Source organism: Ranitomeya imitator, chromosome 1, assembly GCF_032444005.1.
Source record: "Ranitomeya imitator isolate aRanImi1 chromosome 1, aRanImi1.pri, whole genome shotgun sequence".
Classification (NCBI taxonomy): Eukaryota; Metazoa; Chordata; class Amphibia; order Anura; family Dendrobatidae; genus Ranitomeya; species Ranitomeya imitator.
The window spans coordinates 333,493,594-333,514,909 of record NC_091282.1 but is presented as its reverse complement, the minus strand read 5'-3'; the positions used below and the strand labels follow the sequence as shown (position 1 = coordinate 333,514,909).

Genomic DNA, 21,316 nt, shown 5'->3' with positions numbered 1-21,316 from the left:
TCAGTAAAAAGAAGGATTTAGTGTACCTTATTTTTCGGACTATAAGACACACCTAGGTTTTCGAGGAGTAAAAAATGAAAGCCAAAAATGTGGTCATGATGCACTGTTATGGGAGGAGAGGGATCTGCTGCTGGCACTGTTATAATGGTAATGTCCCCCAATTCTGTACTAATATCCCCCATCCTGATATATATCTATCTATATAATCGTCTAAGGTCCACTTCCGTCTGTTTGTCTGTCACGGAAATCCTGCGTCGCTGATTGGTCGCTGCCGGCAGGCCGTGACCAATCAGATACAGGCTTAGTCTGGCCGTGAATTGGCCCCTCCCTACTCTCCTCCAGTCATTGCTCCCTCCCTACTCCCCTCCAGTCAGCGCCAGTGTGTCGACCCATCCCGGACCAACTTTTTACTATTGATGCTGACTATGCAGCATCAATAGTAAAAAGATACAATGTTAAAAAAAAAAAAATCATGCTATTCTCACCTTCCGTCGCCTCCGCAGCTTTCCCGCTCCTCGCAATGTGGCTGGCAGCTTCCGTTCCCAGAGATGCATTGCGAAATTACCCAGATGACTTAGCGGTCTTGCGAGACCGCTACGTCATCTGGGTGATTTCGCAATGCATCACTGGGAACGGAAGCTGGCGGCCACATCGGGGCTTGGAGTATATAACTATTTTTTATTTTAATTCTTTTTTTCACAGGGATATGGTTCCCACACTGCTGTATACTATGTGGGCTGTGTTATTTACTACGTGGGCTGTGCTATATACTACGTGGGCTGTGCTATATACTACGTGGGCTGTGTTATATACTACGTGGGCTGTGTTATATACTACGTGGGCTGTGCTATATACTACGTGGGCTGTGCTATATACTACATGGGCTGTGTTATATACTACGTGGGCTGTGTTATATACTACGTGGGCTGTGTTATATACTACGTGGGCTGTGTTATATACTACGTGAGCTGTGTTATATACTACGTGGGCTGTGTTATATACTACGTGACTGCTATATACTATGTGTCTGTGTTATATACTACGTGGGCTGTGCTATATACTACGTGGGCTGTGCTATATACTACGTGGGCTGTGTTATATACTACGTGAGCTGTGTTATATACTATGTGTCTGTGTTATATACTACGTGGGCTGTGCTATATACTACGTGGGCTGTGCTATATACTACGTGGGCTGTGTTATATACTACGTGGGCTGTGTTATATACTACGTGGGCTGTGTTATATACTACGTGGGCTGTGTTATATACTACGTGGGCTGTGTTATATACTACGTGGGCTGTGTTATATACTACGTGGGCTGTGTTATATACTACGTGGGCTGTGTTATATACTACGTGGGCTGTGTTATATACTACGTGACTGCTATATACTATGTGTCTGTGTTATACACTACGTGGGCGGTGCTATAAACTACGTGGGCTGTGCTATATACTACGTGGGCTGTGCTATATACTACGTGGGCTGTGCTATATACTACGTGGCTGTGCTATATACTACGTGGCTGTGCTATACACTACGTGGCTGCTATACACTACGTGGCTGTCTGTGTTATATAATTTTCGGTCTTGCGAGACCGCTACGTCATCTGGGTGATTTCGCAATGCATCACTGGGAACGGAAGCTGGCGGCCACATCGGGGCTTGGAGTATATAACTATTTTTTATTTTAATTCTTTTTTTCACAGGGATATGGTTCCCACACTGCTGTATACTATGTGGGCTGTGTTATTTACTACGTGGGCTGTGCTATATACTACGTGGGCTGTGCTATATACTACATGGGCTGTGTTATATACTACGTGGGCTGTGTTATATACTACGTGGGCTGTGTTATATACTACGTGGGCTGTGTTATATACTACGTGAGCTGTGTTATATACTACGTGGGCTGTGTTATATACTACGTGACTGCTATATACTATGTGTCTGTGTTATATACTACGTGGGCTGTGTTATATACTACGTGGGCTGTGTTATATACTACGTGGGCTGTGTTATATACTACGTGAGCTGTGTTATATACTATGTGTCTGTGTTATATACTACGTGGGCTGTGCTATATACTACGTGGGCTGTGCTATATACTACGTGGGCTGTGTTATATACTACGTGGGCTGTGTTATATACTACGTGGGCTGTGTTATATACTACGTGGGCTGTGTTATATACTACGTGGGCTGTGTTATATACTACGTGGGCTGTGTTATATACTACGTGGGCTGTGTTATATACTACGTGGGCTGTGTTATATACTACGTGGGCTGTGTTATATACTACGTGACTGCTATATACTATGTGTCTGTGTTATACACTACGTGGGCGGTGCTATAAACTACGTGGGCTGTGCTATATACTACGTGGGCTGTGCTATATACTACGTGGGCTGTGCTATATACTACGTGGCTGTGCTATATACTACGTGGCTGTGCTATACACTACGTGGCTGCTATACACTACGTGGCTGTCTGTGTTATATAATTTTCGATGAACTCCGGCACTCAGAAAAATTAGTTCATTAGATTTTTTTTATTATAATCAATTTATTCTCAATCGATTGTCATATATGATGCCACAGGTGATAGTAATATGAACAAAAAAATGGTTGACAGACTATTTACACAACGGTTCGGCTTATCATGCCTTTTTCAAGTTATGTCTGTTTTTAGTATATAAGTTCCTATATGGATGTGAGGTATGGCATCCCACTGTAATGAGATTTGAGGTTCACGTCGCCAGCAGGGCAGAGAGAGCTTAGTGAAGTCTGGGATGTGGAGCCTGGCTGCGTTCCAAAGTGAAAGTCACTAATGATGGCCACTCGTTTTTCTTTACTTACTGTAGCTGCTTTTTTCTTGCCATAATACAAATTCTAACAGTCTATTCAGTAGGACTATCAGCTGTGTATCCAGCAGACTTCTGCACTACACAACTGATGGTCCCAACCCCATTTATAAGGCAAGAAATCCCACTTATTAAACCTGACAGGGCACACCTGTGAAGTGAAAGCCATTCCCAGTGACTACCTCGTGAAGCTCATCAAGAGAATGCCAAGAGTGAGCAAAGCAGTCATCAAAGCAAAAGGTGGCTACTTTGAAGAACCTAGAATATAAGGCATATTTTCAGTTGTTTCACACTTTTTTGTTAAGTATATAATTCCACATGTGTTAATTCATAGTTTTGACGCCTTCAGTGTGAATGTCCAATTTTCAGTCATGAAAATACAGAAAAATCTTTAAATTGGTCTGTACTGTCTGTGTGTGTGTGTGTGTGTATATGTATATATATGTATATATTTATATATATATATATATATATATATATAATATATTATTATAAAATGTGTGCTTTCCACACCCATATGTCCTGCCCATCTCTCAGCCCGGCTTCGGCACATAGAGGTGGGATTATGGGCGTGGGGAGCAGTGAATATTAATTTTCTTTAGCAGCGGGCACAGTGTTAACTGCAGCAGCCATAACTGGCTCCTGTGACCCGGTGCTCTGCCCCTGACAGCCAGACTATAAGATAAGATACATCTGGACTGAGACTCACCCCCTCCCCCTTTTCTACAAAATTTTGGAGGAAACAAGTACGTCTTATAGTCTGAAAAATATAGTATTGTGAAAAAAAGGGGCAAAAATCATTTGAATATCATAATGAGAAAAAATTATACAGACGTTAAATGCGGATGTACTGTAAAATCTGAAAGTGTGCCTGCTCAGGATTGATATGAAATGTTGTCATCGACTAGTTAAATGTTGACATATCCCCCAAAGGTCTTTTATGACCTTACGGAGAGAGCACAATTATTGAAAAAAAAAAAAAAGAGGAAGAGGTCAATCTAAATTCCTGTTATTTGCCCCACTCTCTTTATGAAAAAAAAGTCTGCAATATATGAAAATAATTTGCGGAAAAGGGAACAAATTTTAAAATGTATTTTTGTTCCTTGTGGTCACAAAAACAAAAAATCACACACATTTCATTTTATGTTCCCACCAATATCATAAAATATTGACAAAAAAATGTATAAAAGAGAACGTAACCTAAAAATTAGGGCCCATGTACCACGAGAAAAGATGCAATAATTAATTATTTGAGAATTCAAAAATACACTGGCGCTCCTAGAGAAAGAGAAGGAATGAATAGATACTGTGCCAGTCTGTCAGCTAAATCAATAAAACATTTTTTTTTTAAAAAACATTTAAGTATCAGCCATAGTGCGGAGTCTATTCCTGTTTTTTTAATTAATTGCTTGAATATCTGAATGAGAAAAAATGTTACAGCTCTTTATACTGGAAGTATTTATTGTATTTGTATTGTCACAGGTTGATGCATTTATTTGTTTTTTTTGCTCGCTCTGTATTAGGCTAGATTCACAATAACTGTATAAAAAATTGTTCAGAATATCATCGAGAGAAGTGGGACAATTTTTCTCACTGGTCATCTGTATACAATTTTTTTTTACAGCAGCAGCTGCTAATCATATACAGTTTAATATATTACAGAAGTACAAAATATCTATAAAAATTGGATGTGATACTGTGGCTCCGTACGGCATCTGATTTTACACTTGAATGGGCGAGTCTCGTCCGATTTAGGGAAGAAACTGGTGCACGCTGCAATTTCAATTCACACGCAGATTCTCTTATGGAAAAAACTCTCATCTGCGCTGCCCCGTTAATAACATCGGTCCGTTTTTCTTCACGGACAGCACTTGTGCGGAAAATTTGATCATGTGAAGGAGCCCTTACCAGGCTAATGAATGCTCTGCTGGCTACTGATCACTGTGCAGGTCATGTATTGCAAGGCTAAGGGTTACAGTGACGTCATCAAGTAATCTCCCCTCCTGTCATTGCTTCGCGGAGATGATTGGAGTGTGCACATATGTGTCTATAACAGCCAGGGATGACGACTTCCCATAATTATAGAGTAATCTTTCTGCAGCTACTCACAGATAATAATAGCTCTAATAGCATGTACGTGTCTGAGATTAACCCATGTGAATAGCCTTGACATTCAGGCTATGGAGATGACAGCCTGATATTTGGTACGTTGCTCAGACAGTGACAGGACAAGCCGGAATGATCATTATTACCAGTACCTTTGGTGATTTGTTGTCTTACAGACACTTGTCCCTAGGGACATATTTATTTGTGATCTAGTAGACTAACCAAAGTGTTTATTGAAAGCCGAGACGGATTAACCAGTTTTAATTTTCCAGTTCGCACACCTTCCTTCATACTAATACTCTACACATTGTATGTGTCACTATCCGAGATCAGCGAGTGCAGCTTTAAAGGGGTATTCCCATCTCCAAAATCCTATACCAATTTGTAATAGATGTAATAATAATAATATTATCAAATACCTCCAATTAGAGATGTAGCATAGTTCTTCTGATTTGCTTTGTCGCTTACCCCATGTGCAGGGCATTGCAATAGATTAGGTATCCGTGGTTATAAACACCAAAAACTAACTAATGTCACTAAATGAGTGGCCGTAACCATGGATACCTAAGTTACTGCAATGCCCTCCCTACACATGAGGTAGGTGACATAGTGATTGTACTGTAGTTCTCTATTGTGAGAGCAGAATAATGCTGGGTCCACATAAGCATATTTCCTGGCCAATATACGGACTGCAATGTCCAGACTGACCATAGGTCTCTTGACCCTCACTGACAGCTTCATAGACACATAGGTGGTCATAGGTGGCTGTAAGTTTGGGTCAGAAGAACCACCACCAGACCGCGCATTGTGGTTCATATATGGGCCATGAAATCTTATCTACTGTACCTGAAGGATGAAAGGATCGGGCGCCTGAAACCCAAACTTCTGTTACTTATCTTACCGTAGATTATATCTTTTCGGAGAGTGTTGGGAGCCTAATAACAAATAACAGTTAAAAATAACACTTATAACTTCTAAATAAAGGATAGAGGTCTTGCAACTTACTGATGAATCTGGCTTTTAATCCAGTAAACACATAAATCCAATTAGGACGCGTTTCAGCCCATTCTAGGCTTTCCATCAACATGTTGGGCTGATACGCATCCTAAATGGATTTATGTGTTTATTGGATTAAAAGCCTATACATTGCATTTTCCTTGCACCACTTCACACGGAGTGTCGATCCACCTTTCGGACTTTAAGATTGTAAGACTACACCATAGGCTAAGTCTTTACCCAGGGAAGCAGCATGAATTAACTGCAATTTCTGTAATTACTATTTACTTACTAGGGAAGAAGCCAAACAGGTGTGGGAGAAAAGGGAGGCAGAATGGGACAGAGAAAGGAACGCACGGAATCGCCTGATGAGAGAGGTAATGGTGCACAGTACTTAGTGGGCGACTTTCTGTGCTACATTCTCATCTTATATCCGCACAGCCAATGGCAGTCAAAGTTGGCCATATATTTCTTGGTAATACACCTAATGCTTTTTGCTATGTAAAACCTTCCAATAATTTATGGTCAAGCGTAAAGGATCATAAGGCCATATTCACAAGGAGCAGAATAAAGTGCAGTACAGTGCATTAAATCGCAATTAACACACAGATTATTGACCACTCTGTAGAAAATCTGTTGCAATGTGAACATGGTCTTTAGAGAAAACCTTCACATTTATGTAAATAGCTTTGAAATCCTGTGTAGTTGGCTTGTTGACAGCACAACTACACGGAGATAATTAAAGGGGTTGTCACGCTATGGGGCGCATGTCTACAGACACTGTATGCGACTGCAGACTTGCGATTCCTAAGGGTATGTTTCCACGTTCAGGAAACGCTGCGTTTTTGACGCTGCGTTGAGCCGCAGCGTCAAAAATGCAGCGTCCAGATGTTACAGCATAGTGGAGGGGATTTAATGAAATCCCGTCTCCACTATGCAGTAAAAAACGCATGCGGCAGACCTGCGAAAACGCACATACTTGCGTCTTTTAAGAATACAGCATGTCCTTACAATGCAGAAACAACGCAAGGACAGCGCAGGTGACCTGCCAGTGACCTCAGGTGCAGATTTGGTCAGGATTTTATCTGCATAAAATCCTGACCAACTCCTGAAGCAATCCTGAACGTGGACACATACCCTCACAGAGTGCTGTGAGGATTCCCTGGCACCAGGAGCAGACAGTTATGTGACGGCACGTATGCGATTTGCATATTTCCCGCCACATTCCAACCAGAGTTGTCTAGCCTTGCTCAATTCGCTTGTATTAAGCGAGGCTGTGCATGTGTAGTCGCCACTTGACCGCATGTATGCAAATCACATACACACGCTGCAAAGGAGGCCGTCAATCATTGTGCCGGAGGCTAATTACAGCTGTGATCACTGTGTAGTGAGCGGTGACTGTAGTAGTTCCCTGCCAGTGACTAGAAGCGAGAATATAACTTCATTTTCTCACTGTAGCCGCTGCTCCACTAGGGCAGCCAGACACGATTCATAGAATGACCGTCATTTTCATAAATCAATAGTAAAGATGTTAGGAGATGGCAGTGGATACGAATCTATGTAGCGGTGTGGGCAGGAGGGCGAGCTCTATCTCTAGCTCCTCTACCAGCCTAGGAGTAGTATCTGCCATCTCCTCAGTAATGGGACAGTCTGTCTTCTCTGAATACACATTTTACCTGTGAATTGAGAACTTTGAAAATGGATGATCAGTTCTGGCAGAGGAAGAAGTACATTTTTCTGATCAGATATATATCAGATATAAGTTGCTGATTTTCACATGCATTATTGATTTATGAAATGGAGATTAAAGGGCACTTGTCAGTGGGATCAACCCTCCTAAGTCATTTACAGTGGCTTGCGAAAGTATTCACCCTCCCTAGGCATTTTCCATTTTTGCTACCTTACAATCTGGAATTTTACTGTTCCTGTCTGTTAGGCAATCCCTGTATGTGTTGTGGCTGTCGAACAGCCATGAGACATACGTTGCACGACCCGAACGTGCTCGTATAACACCTTTTCCGAGCATTCTCGCTCATCACTATTTAGAATCATTCGAATATACTTTGTAAAACGGTCTCCTTATCCAGGTGCTGACAGGAAGACAGCTACAAATCCAGGAAAAAATAGAACAAAATAAGCGTGCACAGAGGGAATCGCTAAAGTCTCGCGAACAGCTCATCCAAGAGCTTGAGGAGGTAAAGCAACTGACTTCTAGAGAGAAAAAAGAGGAGGAAGAACTGAAGACAGCTCGAAGACTGGAGCTGGAGACACAGGTACAGTTATGTGTCAGTCTATACATTAGAAGAGATAAATATTGGGAATCTGTGGCTTTGTGTACCTGTAATTAAAAAAAAACAATGTCCTTTTCTACATGGTTTCTGAGGTTTATACTACACTGGGGAACACAATTTTCGTCGAGTTAGATTTAACGCTTAGTAAAAAATAAATTTTGGCTTCTGAATCCAAAAGTGACCCCAGTTTTTCTCGATCACAACTTTTTGAGCTACAGGATACCTTCCCTTTGTCTCTAAAACCATCCAAAATGTACATACAATGGAAAATGATGCAAAAGAATACCTAAATATAATGTTTATTTGTTAAGACAAAGGATGTATTGTTACTCTAAAGGTACCGTCACACTTAGCGACGCTGCAGCGATACCGACAACGATCCGGATCGCTGCAGCGTCGCTGTTTGGTCGCCGGAGAGCTGTCACACAGACGGCTCTCCAGCGACCAACGATGCCGGTAACCAGGGTAAACATCGGGTAACTAAGCGCAGGGCCGCGCTTAGTAACCCGATGTTTACCCTGGTTACCATCCTAAAAGTAAAAAAAACAAACACTACATACTTACCTACAGCAGTCTGTCCTCCAGCGCTGTGCTCTGCACTCCTCCTGTACTGTCTGTGAGCGTCGGTCAGCCGGAAAGCAGAGCGGTGACGTCACCGCTCTGCTTTCCGGCCGCTGTGCTCACACAGACAGTGCAGGAGGAGTGCAGAGCACAGCGCTGGAGGACAGACGACTGTAGGTAAGTATGTAGTGTTTGTTTTTTTTACTTTTAGGATGGTAACCAGGGTAAACATCGGGTTACTAAGCACGGCCCTGCGCTTAGTAACCCGATGTTTACCCTGGTTACCAGTGAAGACATCGCATTCAGCGATGTCTGCGGGGAGTCCAGCGACCAAATAAAGTTCTGGACTTTCTTCCCCGACCAGCGACAGCACAGCAGGGGCCTGATCGCTGCTGCCTGTCACACTGGACGATATTGCTAGCGAGGACGCTGCAACGTCACGGATCGCTAGCGATATCGTCTAGTGTGACGGTACCTTAAGTCAAATTGTGTGTAAGCAGTAATGCTAGGTAAACATTTACGCTTATAGTGTTCAATTTGGGGACAGTTTTGCCTGATGCTCCAACAACAATAGTCAGCCATCATATGTACATCCCATCCACTGTGATACGGTCCCTCCAATATTGGGGATGGCTATGCAGAAAATGCTCACATGTCAACCAAGCATTTTGGACCATTTCCGTGTGATTGTTTGCTCCTGTATTTCCAAGAAAGTCCTTGACAAGGTCATTGAATGATAGCCAAGCATTTTTTTTGGAGTTCTGATATTGTCCCAATAAAATGTTCATCTTTGATGAGCTGTCGAATCTGTAGACCATCAAACACACCAGCCTTTATTTTTCAAATGACAGGCTAGGAAATGCCGACATGAGATACTTGAAACAGTCTCGTTCAGTTGGCAAAGCTTTACCAAATTGCTTCATGAGACGCAGTTTCATGTGCAGGGGTGGGAATATAATGTTCTTTCTGTCAACAAGTGGCTTATGTACAATGTTTCAATCGCCAGGTTTGAGGTCAGATCTTGGAAGCCAGTTCCTTTCCACCTACTGCTTCTCACAAGCTCCGCTGTCCTAGTAAATTAGGGAGCCAAAAAGCGCATATAGGGTCTTATCCTCAGATTAAGTGCAGTCTTTTAACAGGGGAACGCTGACCTGATGGTGTAAAGCAAAAGCATGTGCGTATTGGCTGCTGCAGATCCACGTGCTGCCCACGCGACCTTCTCAGAGACGTTGTGCAGGATAGTTTGTGGATGAAGTCCGCGCTGCCACAATATTACAGATTCGAATGTGGTTTATTCAACACGTTTCAAGGTCTATCTGACCCCTTCATCAGGGTCTTTCTGGTATTTTCCACCACTGATCGTTTTCACCATCTGATCATTCCCCTCTTATTTTGGTTTAAGTAATGTTTTATCTGTTCCTTGTTGTGCAAATTTGTTCTCTATACTTTGAAGGATGTAAAATAAGTTTGCTTGACAAATGTGCTGATGACTGGGAATGGTGAAACTGCCACAGATAGAACAAAAGGAATCACGGCTGTTTAGGCACTTAGGATGAGAAATAGGAAAGACCGACATGATCCAAAAGATAGGATAATAAGTGTGTAAATTAAAAAATAACATTCTGCTATCCCCTTGTATGCAGACTTTCGGAATACGTTTCCCTATATAGAGCGGCACACTGTCCCATGTGAATAACATAGACAAATAAGAACCTGTTGCCGGTCGCCAAGGTAGTCCTCCACCTCTGCCACCTCGAGGGCGATGCGCTCTCGGGCAATAGGAACGTGCTACTGCTATACTCGATCCAGGCTAGAGTAATCGCATTAACATAATTTGTAGAGGGAGAACCTGACGTGATAGAACAAAATTAACCTATTTAGAAATCAGCGTGCCTATTTTAGTCTAAATTGGCAGATAAATCAAACTCAACAAAAATTGTTCAAAGTTGTTCGCCAGCGTTATAGGTGTACATTATACTAATACGAAAACATTAATCTACTAGATTTCCGAGCGGCGCTTGCAGGAAAGAGAGGCGGGGCTCCGTCTGGAAGAGGAGGAAAGAGAGGGAAAATTGGCACAGGAAGAAGAAAATTATTTGGAAGAACAAGAGGCACAAATCATGACTCAGAGAGGTTATCAGGAAAAGGTAAGTTATCCTGGAACTACACCACACAAGTTTTATTAGATACTATTAGAAGGAGCAGCCTGTTCATCTTATTAAAGGGAATCTACCCCCTAATTTAATGCAGAGAAAAGAGACTCTGATTCCAGCGATGTTTGACTTACTGAGCTGCTTGCTGTAGTTTTGATATCTGCAGGAAATCATCACTAAAGGACTAGTAAACCTGCTACCGTGTAATCCAACCTCGCCCCCACTGCTGATTGGCAGCTTTCTGCCTATGCACAGTGTACACAGAAAGCTGCCAATCGGTGGTGTGGTGTGGTGGGGTTACACAGAGCTCAGTATTTTGGAGATCTGCAGCAGATAAAATGTGATTTTATCAGAACTGCAGCATGCAGTAACTTAAGTGACATATTGATGGAATCGGGATCTCTTACCTTACTGCATGCTGCTCATATAGAATAATAAAAACCTGGTGACAGACTCTCTCTTTAAGCATGTGCAGAGCAAAAGGTGTGGGTAAATTGTGCTGCTTGTGCAAAATGATCTATCGTCCACAAGTTCAAGTGGTTTTTCCCAAGAATTGTTTATACTTCGTGTAGAGTTACCAAAAAGATATCAAACTGACAAAATAGGGATTTTTGTGTACTCACCGTAAAATCCTTTTCTCCGAGCCATTCATTGGTGGACACAGACCATGGGTGTATGCTGCTGCCACCAGGAGGCTGACACTAAGTAATACAAAGAAAAAGTTAGCTCCTCCCCTGCAGTATACACCCTCCTGCTGGCTCCCAGCTAACCAGTTCGGTGCAAAAGCAGTAGGAGATCAATAACGACATATAAGCATAAAGCATGTCACATTATATATAAGAGTATAACATATCAAAAGATAAAAACAAAGCGTAAGCTAATAACAGGGTGGGAGCTGTGTCCCCCAATGAATGGCTCGGAGAAAAGGATTTTACGGTGAGTACACAAAAATCCCTATTTCTCCTTCGCCTCATTGGGGGACACAGACCATGGGACGTCCCAAAGCAGTCCCTGGGTGGGGACAACATCACTTCAGGCCGTGTAGCCGCTACTTACAAGTGCGCCACCGCGGCCTGCAAAGTCCACCTGCCCAGACTCACATCTGTGGGAGTGAGTGAATTATAGTGCTTCAAGAATGCATGCGGCCTGGAGGAATTCGCAAGCCTGCGGTCGTGCTTGCCGACGTCTGGTGCCTAGAGCCCTCAGACAGGGAGATAGGCTGGCATCTAGCGCGAAAGGACTCCTGGATGGAGAAAAGAATCCACCAGGCTAACGTGCCCGAAGAAAAACGGCTAAACCCTTCCTGCGACCGTCAGGAAGCCTACTTACCATCGAAAAACCCGAGTAAAATGTCCAACCTTTGGAAGGACGTCGTCCTCGATACGTACCCACTCGGAGCACTCGCTTCTTCCAGATTATGGAGAACCCATTCCGCTTTGTGGACTAGAGCCGAAGGAGATGAGAGGACGATGCCCCTGCAACAGTGGAGATATAATACCCCTTGGCAACGAGGGAAGGGGATGGCTAGAGGGCAACCTTGCCTTGAAGGTAATAAGGAAAAAAGATAAAGAACAGAGCGTCGAGATCTGAAGACTCATCAGGAGGACAAGAACGCAGAGAAAGAAGGGGAGAGACCCTCCCTGATAGAAAAGTCTATCCGGATCAGAAAAGGAGTCCACTGTAAGATGCCCAGGACCATTAAGGTCCCACGGATTTAACGGTACGCGGTAGGGAAGAACTACAGGTTGGGGCCTGCAAGAAAGACCATATTTCCAGCTTGAGACAATAAGCCGGAAAAATACTAGTACCGCAAGCGAGAGAAAAACCTGACATGGTCAGTGCGGGTCTCCCGGGATCACTGGGGCCCAACCCGCTTCCGAAAAGGATTCAGACGTAGTGGAAGAGGGGTTATGGAAATTGGTACCATGGAAGAATAGATCATGCACTGCAATGGTCTTGGATCGCGAGGCCAAACCATGAACTGGAGTACATTGGCGTTCAGTTTGGACGCCATCCGAACTACCTCTGGAGTACTCCAGTGAAGGCAGGTCCGATGGAAGATTTCCGAGTGAAGTTCCCACTCACTTGAGGAAAAGCCCGGACGGCTGAATATGTCTGCCGCCCAGTGTTCTACTCCAGCGAATGTACTGTTGAGATCACCGAAGATAGAACTCGGCCCATCAGAGAGTGCGAGGTACCTTAGCCATGGCGCTTGACTGAGGGTACTTGCTAGATGGCTAACTTGGGGCACAGCCGAGGCATTATCCAACTGAAGACCCGCCAGAAGGCAGAGGGCCTGCTGAAGGAATAGCCGTACCGTTCGGATCTACAGAGAGATGATCGGGAGAAGAAAACTGGCAATGGTATCTCCCAATAGCCCTTGGGCCAGGAGAAGGCTCTGGAAGAGAAAGGAGCTCAGAGACTACCCTTTGAGAGCCTGATTGACTTGCAGAAAACGAGCGCAGCGAAGGAAACTGCTTCCGTAGATGTCCTTTCCCTCAGAACCCTCATAGCGAATTGAAAGAACCGAGGGAATGAGAGATCGAGTGCGCAAGCTCCCTGTAGAAGGGCCACGACCTAGACCCGAGAGAGAATAACCATCCTTCTTGGGCAGGATCATCCTCAAAGAGGATCTGCTGGGCTGAGAATGAGGAAAAAAAAAAAAAAAAAACTTGTCTAAGTTTAGCTGCTAGCCCAATAGAGAGGTAATTGCAAGTGATATGGACGACTCAGCGTAGTCCTAGGAGAGCGGCTACAAAGTCGACCAAATAGGGCAGGACGACCATGCTTCTAAGGTGCAAGAAGAACATGACAACCGCCATGACCCTTGCGACCACTCTGGTGTGGTAGCCAGGCAGAAGGGCCAGGTCGTGAAAATACTGTTCGCGAATGGAAAGGCGAAGAGATTATAGTAGAGAGGAGAAATAGGTATGTGAGGGTAAGAATCCCGAATGACGATGGATGCCAGAAAACAACCACGTTTCTCTGTTGAAGAAGTGGCTGAGCGGAGGAACTCCATCCGAAAAAAGAAAGGGCCCTGTCAAAGGTTGTTAGAAGTTTGGGGTCCAGGAATGGAGATACTTTTCATTCCCTCCATTTTGGAACCAAGATCCCTTAGATCTAGACTGTCCTGGCCAATGCTTCCACTGCTGGTTGAGCCTGAAGAAGAGATACGATCCCTTGCTAGTCTCCCGCTCAGAAGATTTGATTGGCCAGCTATACTGTGGAACGAAGTAGATAAGGTCTGGGACCCGGAGACTTTCATTCTCTCCCTTTGGTCAAGCAACCCATGTGGCGGCTAAGGAAGGGTAGAGCGCTGAACCCGAAACCACAAGACGGAACGAACTAGTTTGCTATCCGACCGTCTGTGGAATCTTAATTGATGATACACCGGCCAGGATACTGGTAGGAATACCGCAAGAAATTCTGCCCGGCGAGTCTGCCAAGTGACAGAATGCGGGACTGTAACCAGCAGGTCTCTGCCATCGTCGTGCAGAGAAGAAAATAAGGAAAAACCTCGATCCACCATCTTCTTAACAGGGAAGTGGAGAGGAATCATCCACTTTCTTGCATCTGATACAAAGGGGGGAAAAACCTCCCTGTTGGGACGCCACAAATGTGGACGCCACATCCCCAGAATTGAGGTTTCCGAGTGGACAGGGCAGGTTGTGGCGATAGACCTGGATGCAGAAGAAGATACATGGAGGCGACACTCCGTGTGCTCGTCTGTTGAAGGTGTGGGGGGAAATCGGAGCCAGGGACCCGTCGCCCATAAAATTCCAACCAGGTATGGTATCCTACTTAGAGGTCTTCCAGTGCATCACCGTCAAATGTTGATGGAGATTTTCTAGAACCTGTACGTTTTTCTAGAATACTTGCGGCCCCTGCTAGCCGACGGCTCCCATTGTAGGAGAGGGAGCATGTGAGTGCTCCAGAGCTCAGTTAGGGTGACCAGCTTAGGATAGATGATGTGCCCTTAAGACCAGTAAATACTGGTCATGCGCCTTTAAGGCTAGGGGTTACTGGCCATGAGCCTTTAAGACCAGGGAATACTGGTCTTGTGCCTTTTGTAAGATGACATACTGTTCATGTGCCTTTAAAAGCAGGGCATGCTGAAATCCAGGAGATAATGGTCATGTGCCCTTAAAACCAGGGTATGCTGGTCATTTGCGTTTAAGACCAGGGCGTACTGGTCCTGAGCCTTTAAGTCCAGGGCATAATGGTCACGTGCCTTAAGGACCAGGGCATACTGGTCGTGTGCTTTTAAAAGCCAGGGCATACTGGACATGAGCCTTTAAGACCAGGGCATACTGGTCATGTGCCTTGAAAACCAGGACGTACTAGTCATGTGCCTTTAAGACCAGGGCATACTGGTTATTGCGTTTAAGACCAGGGGATACTGGTCACGTGCCTTTAAGACCAGGGCATACTGGTCATGTGCCTTGAAAACCAGGACGTACTAGTCATGTGCCTTTAAGACCAGGGCATACTGGTTATTGCGTTTAAGACCAGGGGATACTGGTCACGTGCCTTAAAGACCAGGGCATACTGGTCATGGCCTTGAAAAACCAGGACATACTAGTCATGTGCCTTTAAGACCAGGGCATACTGGTTATAGTGTTTAAGACCAGGGGATACTGGTCACGTGCCTTTAAGACCAGGGCATACTGGTCATGTGAATTTAAGACCAGGAAATACTGGTCACGTGCCTTTAAGACAAGGGCATACTGGTCATGTGCCTTTAAGACCAGGGTATACTGGACACGTGTATTTAAGACCAGGGGATACTGGTCACGAGTCTATAAGACCAGGGCATGCTGGTCACGTGCCTTTAAGACCAGGAATACTGGAATGTTGGAACAAGTGCCTTAAAGACCAGCAAAGCTGGTAATGTGCCTTTAAGAACAAGTATGCTGGTCATGCTCCTTTAAGACCAGGGATGCTGGTCATGTGCCTTTAAGACGAGGGCATACTTGCCATGTGCCTTTAAGACCAGTGCCTACTGGCCCTGCGCCTTTAAGACCAGGGCATACTGGCCTGATTAAGTACTAAGGAAAAGGAGACCGGCTTCTGGCAGAGCAGAGAATGCTGGGGATGTGACCCTTTTAAAACTAGGGGACCCTTAAGACCAGGGAATGCTGGTCCTGGGTTTAATAAAAAGGCATGGAAAGCTGGGGATGCACCTATGGGCCCAGCGACTACCGGGCAGAGTATCAAATACCAGGGAATGAGTCACCAGGGAATGAGTCACCAGGGAATGAGTCATGAGAGCTTCATTGCTGGGAACTCACAGCTCTCTGTTTGCAAGCCTGCACACTGTACTATACATTCTGTAGTGTGCAGGAGCACCAGAGATTGCAGCCTTAAGTATATAAAAAACAGGGAAAGCTAGTCCCTTAATGCTGCCGGGATGCGTGCCGGTGGGGGGGGGGGAGATATTGGGGCGATTCACCTTACTCAGGTTCTGAGTCCCCCGTCTGGAATAGCGCTGACTTCAGCGCTGAAAAACCGCCGGCCACAGCCCCCTCCAGAAGAAATAGTGACCGCAATGGAGGAGGAAGAAGATGGCCGCCGAGATCTCGCAGTGGGCGGGGCTTCCCGGGATGCGGCCTAAACAGGGCCGAAGCCGGGGACTAAATTTATGGCTTCAGCCGGAGCGCACCCGCAGACTGAGGAGAAAAGTGCCAAGAAGCTCTGTGGGGACCCAGTCGCTATGGAGCCCTCCTCTGACCGCCGGAAAACCCAAATCTCACGGAGCACTTACCCCAATATGGAGGGGGCTGCAGGTAGGAGCTGTGCCCGGGTACATAGGACGGTGCAGGGTTGGGGAGCCTCCATCCACCATCCCTGCAGAAGAGGGGTGGAGAGGAAACGTCTGCCTCCTTCCATCATCCGCTTTTTCAGTGGTGATGCAGTGGGGGCTGCTCGGACGCCACGCTGGAAGGTGCCTCTGTACAGCCGAGGGTAAAACTTGGTGGACAGGGCTGAATGTCCGGCAATAGGCCTGGCTGCAGAAGAGGATACTGAAGGTGAAACTCCAGTGCTCGTCTGATAAGGAAGGGGCGAGATCGGTGCCCTTGAAGGGGCCCGTCGCCCCTAAAATCAGCTCAGGCAGTGGCTTCCCACGTCGCAGGAGAGGATACGGAGAGGTAAAACTCCCGTGCTCGCCTGTTGATGGTTCGAGGAGATCGGAACATGAAAGAATCCGTCGCCCCATTCGACCGTAGTAAAAAGTAAAAAACGGTAAAAAAGAGTTCTTTGGGTCTGAATAGCAGACCCGTCCGTGTGCCTCCTACGGACACTAAGCAAGAACTGGTTAGCTGGGAGCCAGCAGGAGGGTGTATACTGCAGGGGAGGAGATCACTTTTTCTTTGTATTACTTAGTGTCAGCCTCCTGGTGGCAGCAGCATACACCCATGGTCTGTGTCCCCCAATGAGGCGAAGGAGAAATAATCTATACTTTACTCACCTACGACAGCTGAATAGCTGCCTCTGCTCTGCCACCCCTGTGACTGCCGCTATGATGTAATAACCACAACACACATGACCACAGCAGCCAATCACTGGGCTCAGCAGTCTCATGCCCACTACCCCGCCATCATTGCTGTAGTCTACCAATGAAGACCAGGAGCATAGGCAGCCTGCCAGCTGTGGAGCGGGGAGGGTGGGTAAAGTACAGTTTATTTTGACCTGTGTAAAATCAAGGGCTGCGGAGTCGGGAAGCAAAACCTCTGACTCGGACTCCCAACTCCTCAATTTCCCTGACTCCCGACTCCACAACCCTGCCTCACTATTGAACATGGACATAAAGTACAGCACAGATTCATCTCCACAGCACTGGTCAATACTGAGCATGGACATAAAGTGCAGCACAGATTCATCTCCACAGCACTGGTCACTACTGAGCATGGACATAAAGTGCAGCACAGATTCATCTCCACAGCACTGGTCACTACTGAGCATGTACATAAAGTGCAGCACAGATTCATCTCCACAACCCTGCCTCACTATTGAACATGGACATAAAGTGCAGCACAGATTCATCTCCACAACCCTGCCTCACTATTGAACATGGACATAAAGTGCAGCACAGATTCATCTCCACAACCCTGCCTCACTATTGAACATGGACATAAAGTACAGCACAGATTTATCTCCACAGCACTGCCTCACTATTGAACATGGACATAAAGTGCAGCACAGATTCATCTCCACAGCACTGGTCACTACTGAGCATGGACATAAAGTGCAGCACAGATTCATCTCCACTAAAAGCCGAGATCCTTGGATCAGGAACAGAACAGACATTTATAGGACATTTCATAACTTTCCCAAATTGTTCTGAATACATTTACAGCTCATCCTGCATTGTACTACTATTTAGCAGTGCATTGTTGTAAAGGATTGTGCTTGTATTGGCCAAAACTAAGCTGACATCCATCTGTTGGCCAATAGCAGTTTAAGGCCAGGTTCACACAATCAGCATTTCAGGAGTGAACTCATGTCATGGAACAAGTGCCAATTTTCCATATAGTTTTCACAAATCGGTTAACCAATGGAAGACTGGACAAACCTGCAGACTGGCTTGTATGAGTTTGCTCCTCAGGTGCAACTCCTTGTGGTTGTAAGGCCACGTTCAGTATTTGGTCAGTATTTCACATCCGCATTTGTAAGCCAAAACCAGGAGTGGGTGATAAATACAGAAGTGGTGCATATGTTTCTATTATACTTTTCCTCTATTTGTTCCACTCCTGGTTTTGGCTTACAAATACTGATGTAAAATACTGACCAAATACTGAATGTGTGCACATGGCCAGAAGCTGAATCTTCACTTTATCTAATAAATAGAGGACGGTGATCATGCTGAACTCCTTGAAGCCTTGAAGTGTTATTTTTGGATGGAGTCTGAAGATTAAGTGTACCCCACTGTATTTGGTGTGGATTACCATAAGTATTAAGAATACTACATCTGATCATCTAGCAATGTCAGCAGACAACCATTTGGAATTTGTTTTTTAAAGAATGTTTTTATTAAAATTTTTAAGATTACAAAAACACATGACGTACGGTATATAAACAACGGAAATGGAGTAATAAATGGTTGATTTTCCTAAAGAGAAACTGTTTTATATATAACTTTTATGATATAAATCAATGAAGTAATATAAATTGCTATGCAATAACTTAATGAATGTCAAAGTAAACGTTAACCCCTTCACGACATATGATGTATATTTATGTCATATGTCATCTCTCTGACTTTGATGTGGGCTGCGGCACTGAGTCTGGTACTTGATGGCTGATTTAATCAACTGTCATGTGCCGTTACCTGCCGCGGGTGATCCCAAAAAATGGAAACGCAAAAACTTTTTTTTCATACAAATTTTGGAATTTTTTTTTTCATCACTTAAATAAGAAATAAACCAGACACGATTGATATCTGCGTACTCAAACTGACCTGGGAAATCACATCGCCAGGTCAGCTTTAACAATATGGTAAATAAAAAACACAAACAACAATTGTGGAATTGCTTTTTGTTTTTTCCAATTTCACTGTACTTGGAATTTTTTTTTTCGTTTTCCTCTCTACCATCAAGGAGAATTCTAGTGACTGTAGAGAAAATAGTAGTAGAGAATATAGTAATGGAGGAGCTCATCCTCGTGGTGTGTGGCTTTGTGACTGCGGGTCACAGACGTAACCTGTAGTGGAAAATTAAGGTAATGTTGGACCTCCCATCAACTTGCTTTTTTAAAGTTTTGGATCAACCAGATGGTATCTTGCAAGGATTTAAGAATGTGATGAGTAAAGGTTCTATAAAACATTTTTTATTATTTTATGTCATTCAATGTAAGGATAAGTAGACTATACTAACTGTGAAGACACGGATAGGGTCAGTGGGTGCTCTAGTCCGCTGGCCCGAGACCGCATGGACCAGGGCACATAGCTCTGAACGCCTGCTCTCCTTTTTACCGTGAGCTTAACACTACTCAGACAACACCGGGTGAGAGTAAACAGAGTGGCAATATTTTATTGAACCATTAAACAGACAATAACAGGTGGAACAGTCCCAGCAACATACCCAAGATGGTGCAAATTAGAGAGTTTCACCCTTCTGCTGACTCAACAGGTTTAGAGCAGCTGCGACTTTGGAGCCTCCAGGGCCGACTATACCCATAAAAATCACCAAGAAAAAGGCAGAGATGCTTACCTGCCCAGGCCTCAAAGCAAATGCACTAACAGGGTGCAGTGGACCCATTTAAAGATGGCGGCTACACAGATGCAGTAATACAGATGAGACAGCCTGCCTACAATCAGGGATTGGCCGTTTGGTACACCAGTGCACAAAAAGATACAATGTTCACACACAGAAGTATTACTGCACCTGTGTAGCCGCCATCTTTAAATTGGTCCACTGCCCCCTGTTAGTGCATTTGCTTTGAGGCCTGGGCAGGTAAGCCTAGGTTCATATTGAATTAGGGCAATCCGTTAAGCGCATAGCGCTAGTGGATTGCTCTAACGCAATGTTTCTTTTTGGTCCGCGTTTGTCGTTCCCGCTAGCGCAGATCCCCGATCTGCGCTAGTGAGGACCGGACCTCGGACGCTGCAAGCGGCGTCCGAGGTCCATCACCAAAGAACGGCACATCGCTAGCGCGTGCAGAAAATGGCACGCGCTAGCGATGCGCTACAGGCAGAAATAACATTGCTGTCAATGGGTGCGCTAACGGACCCGTTGCACGGAGTTAATTGCGACATTTTCGCCATGCAACGCTGTCCGTTAGCGTTAACCCATTAACACAATATGAACCTAGCCTAAGCGTCTCTGCCTTTTTCTTGGGTGTTTTTATAGATATTTGAAGGATCTTCACCTCCTCTTTTTGTGGTTTTGCCGACTATACCCACTAGTGGCACCCCGCTTTTGGCGCGTACCAACAAAGTAGAGGTAACAACAAGCTTAAAGGGAACCTGTCACCCCCAAAATGGAAGTTGAGCTAAGCCTACCAGCATCAGGGGCTTATCTACAGCATTCTGGAATGCTGTAGATAAGCCCCCGCCATATACTGAAAGATGAGAAAAAGAGGTTAGATTATACTCACCCAGGGGCGTTCCTGCTGCGGTCTGGTCTGATGGGTGTCACGGTCCGATCCGGGGCCTCCCATCTTCATAGGATGTCGTCCTCTTCTTGTCTTCACGCTGCGGCTCCGGCGCAGGCGTACTTTATCTGCCATGTTGAGGGCAGAGCAAAGTACTGCAGTGCGTGGGCGCCGGCCTCTGACCTTTCCCTGCGCAAGCACACTGCAGTACTTTGCTCTGCCCTTAACAGGGCAGACAAAGTACGCCTGCGTCCGAG

General features: G+C 45.0%; 1 protein-coding gene across 2 annotated transcripts in view; it reads left to right on the top strand.

The window, feature by feature from the left end:
• TCHP (trichoplein keratin filament binding) overlaps positions 1 to 21,316 on the top strand; it is a 52,946-nt gene that overhangs the window by 30,015 nt on the left and 1,615 nt on the right. For both annotated transcript variants that reach the window (XM_069759320.1, XM_069759330.1), the window contains exons 10-12: positions 6,258 to 6,339; positions 8,050 to 8,235; positions 10,818 to 10,961. In XM_069759320.1, coding sequence (XP_069615421.1) covers positions 6,258 to 6,339; positions 8,050 to 8,235; positions 10,818 to 10,961 — 412 coding nt within the window. The remainder of the gene's footprint in view (positions 1 to 6,257; positions 6,340 to 8,049; positions 8,236 to 10,817; positions 10,962 to 21,316) is intronic.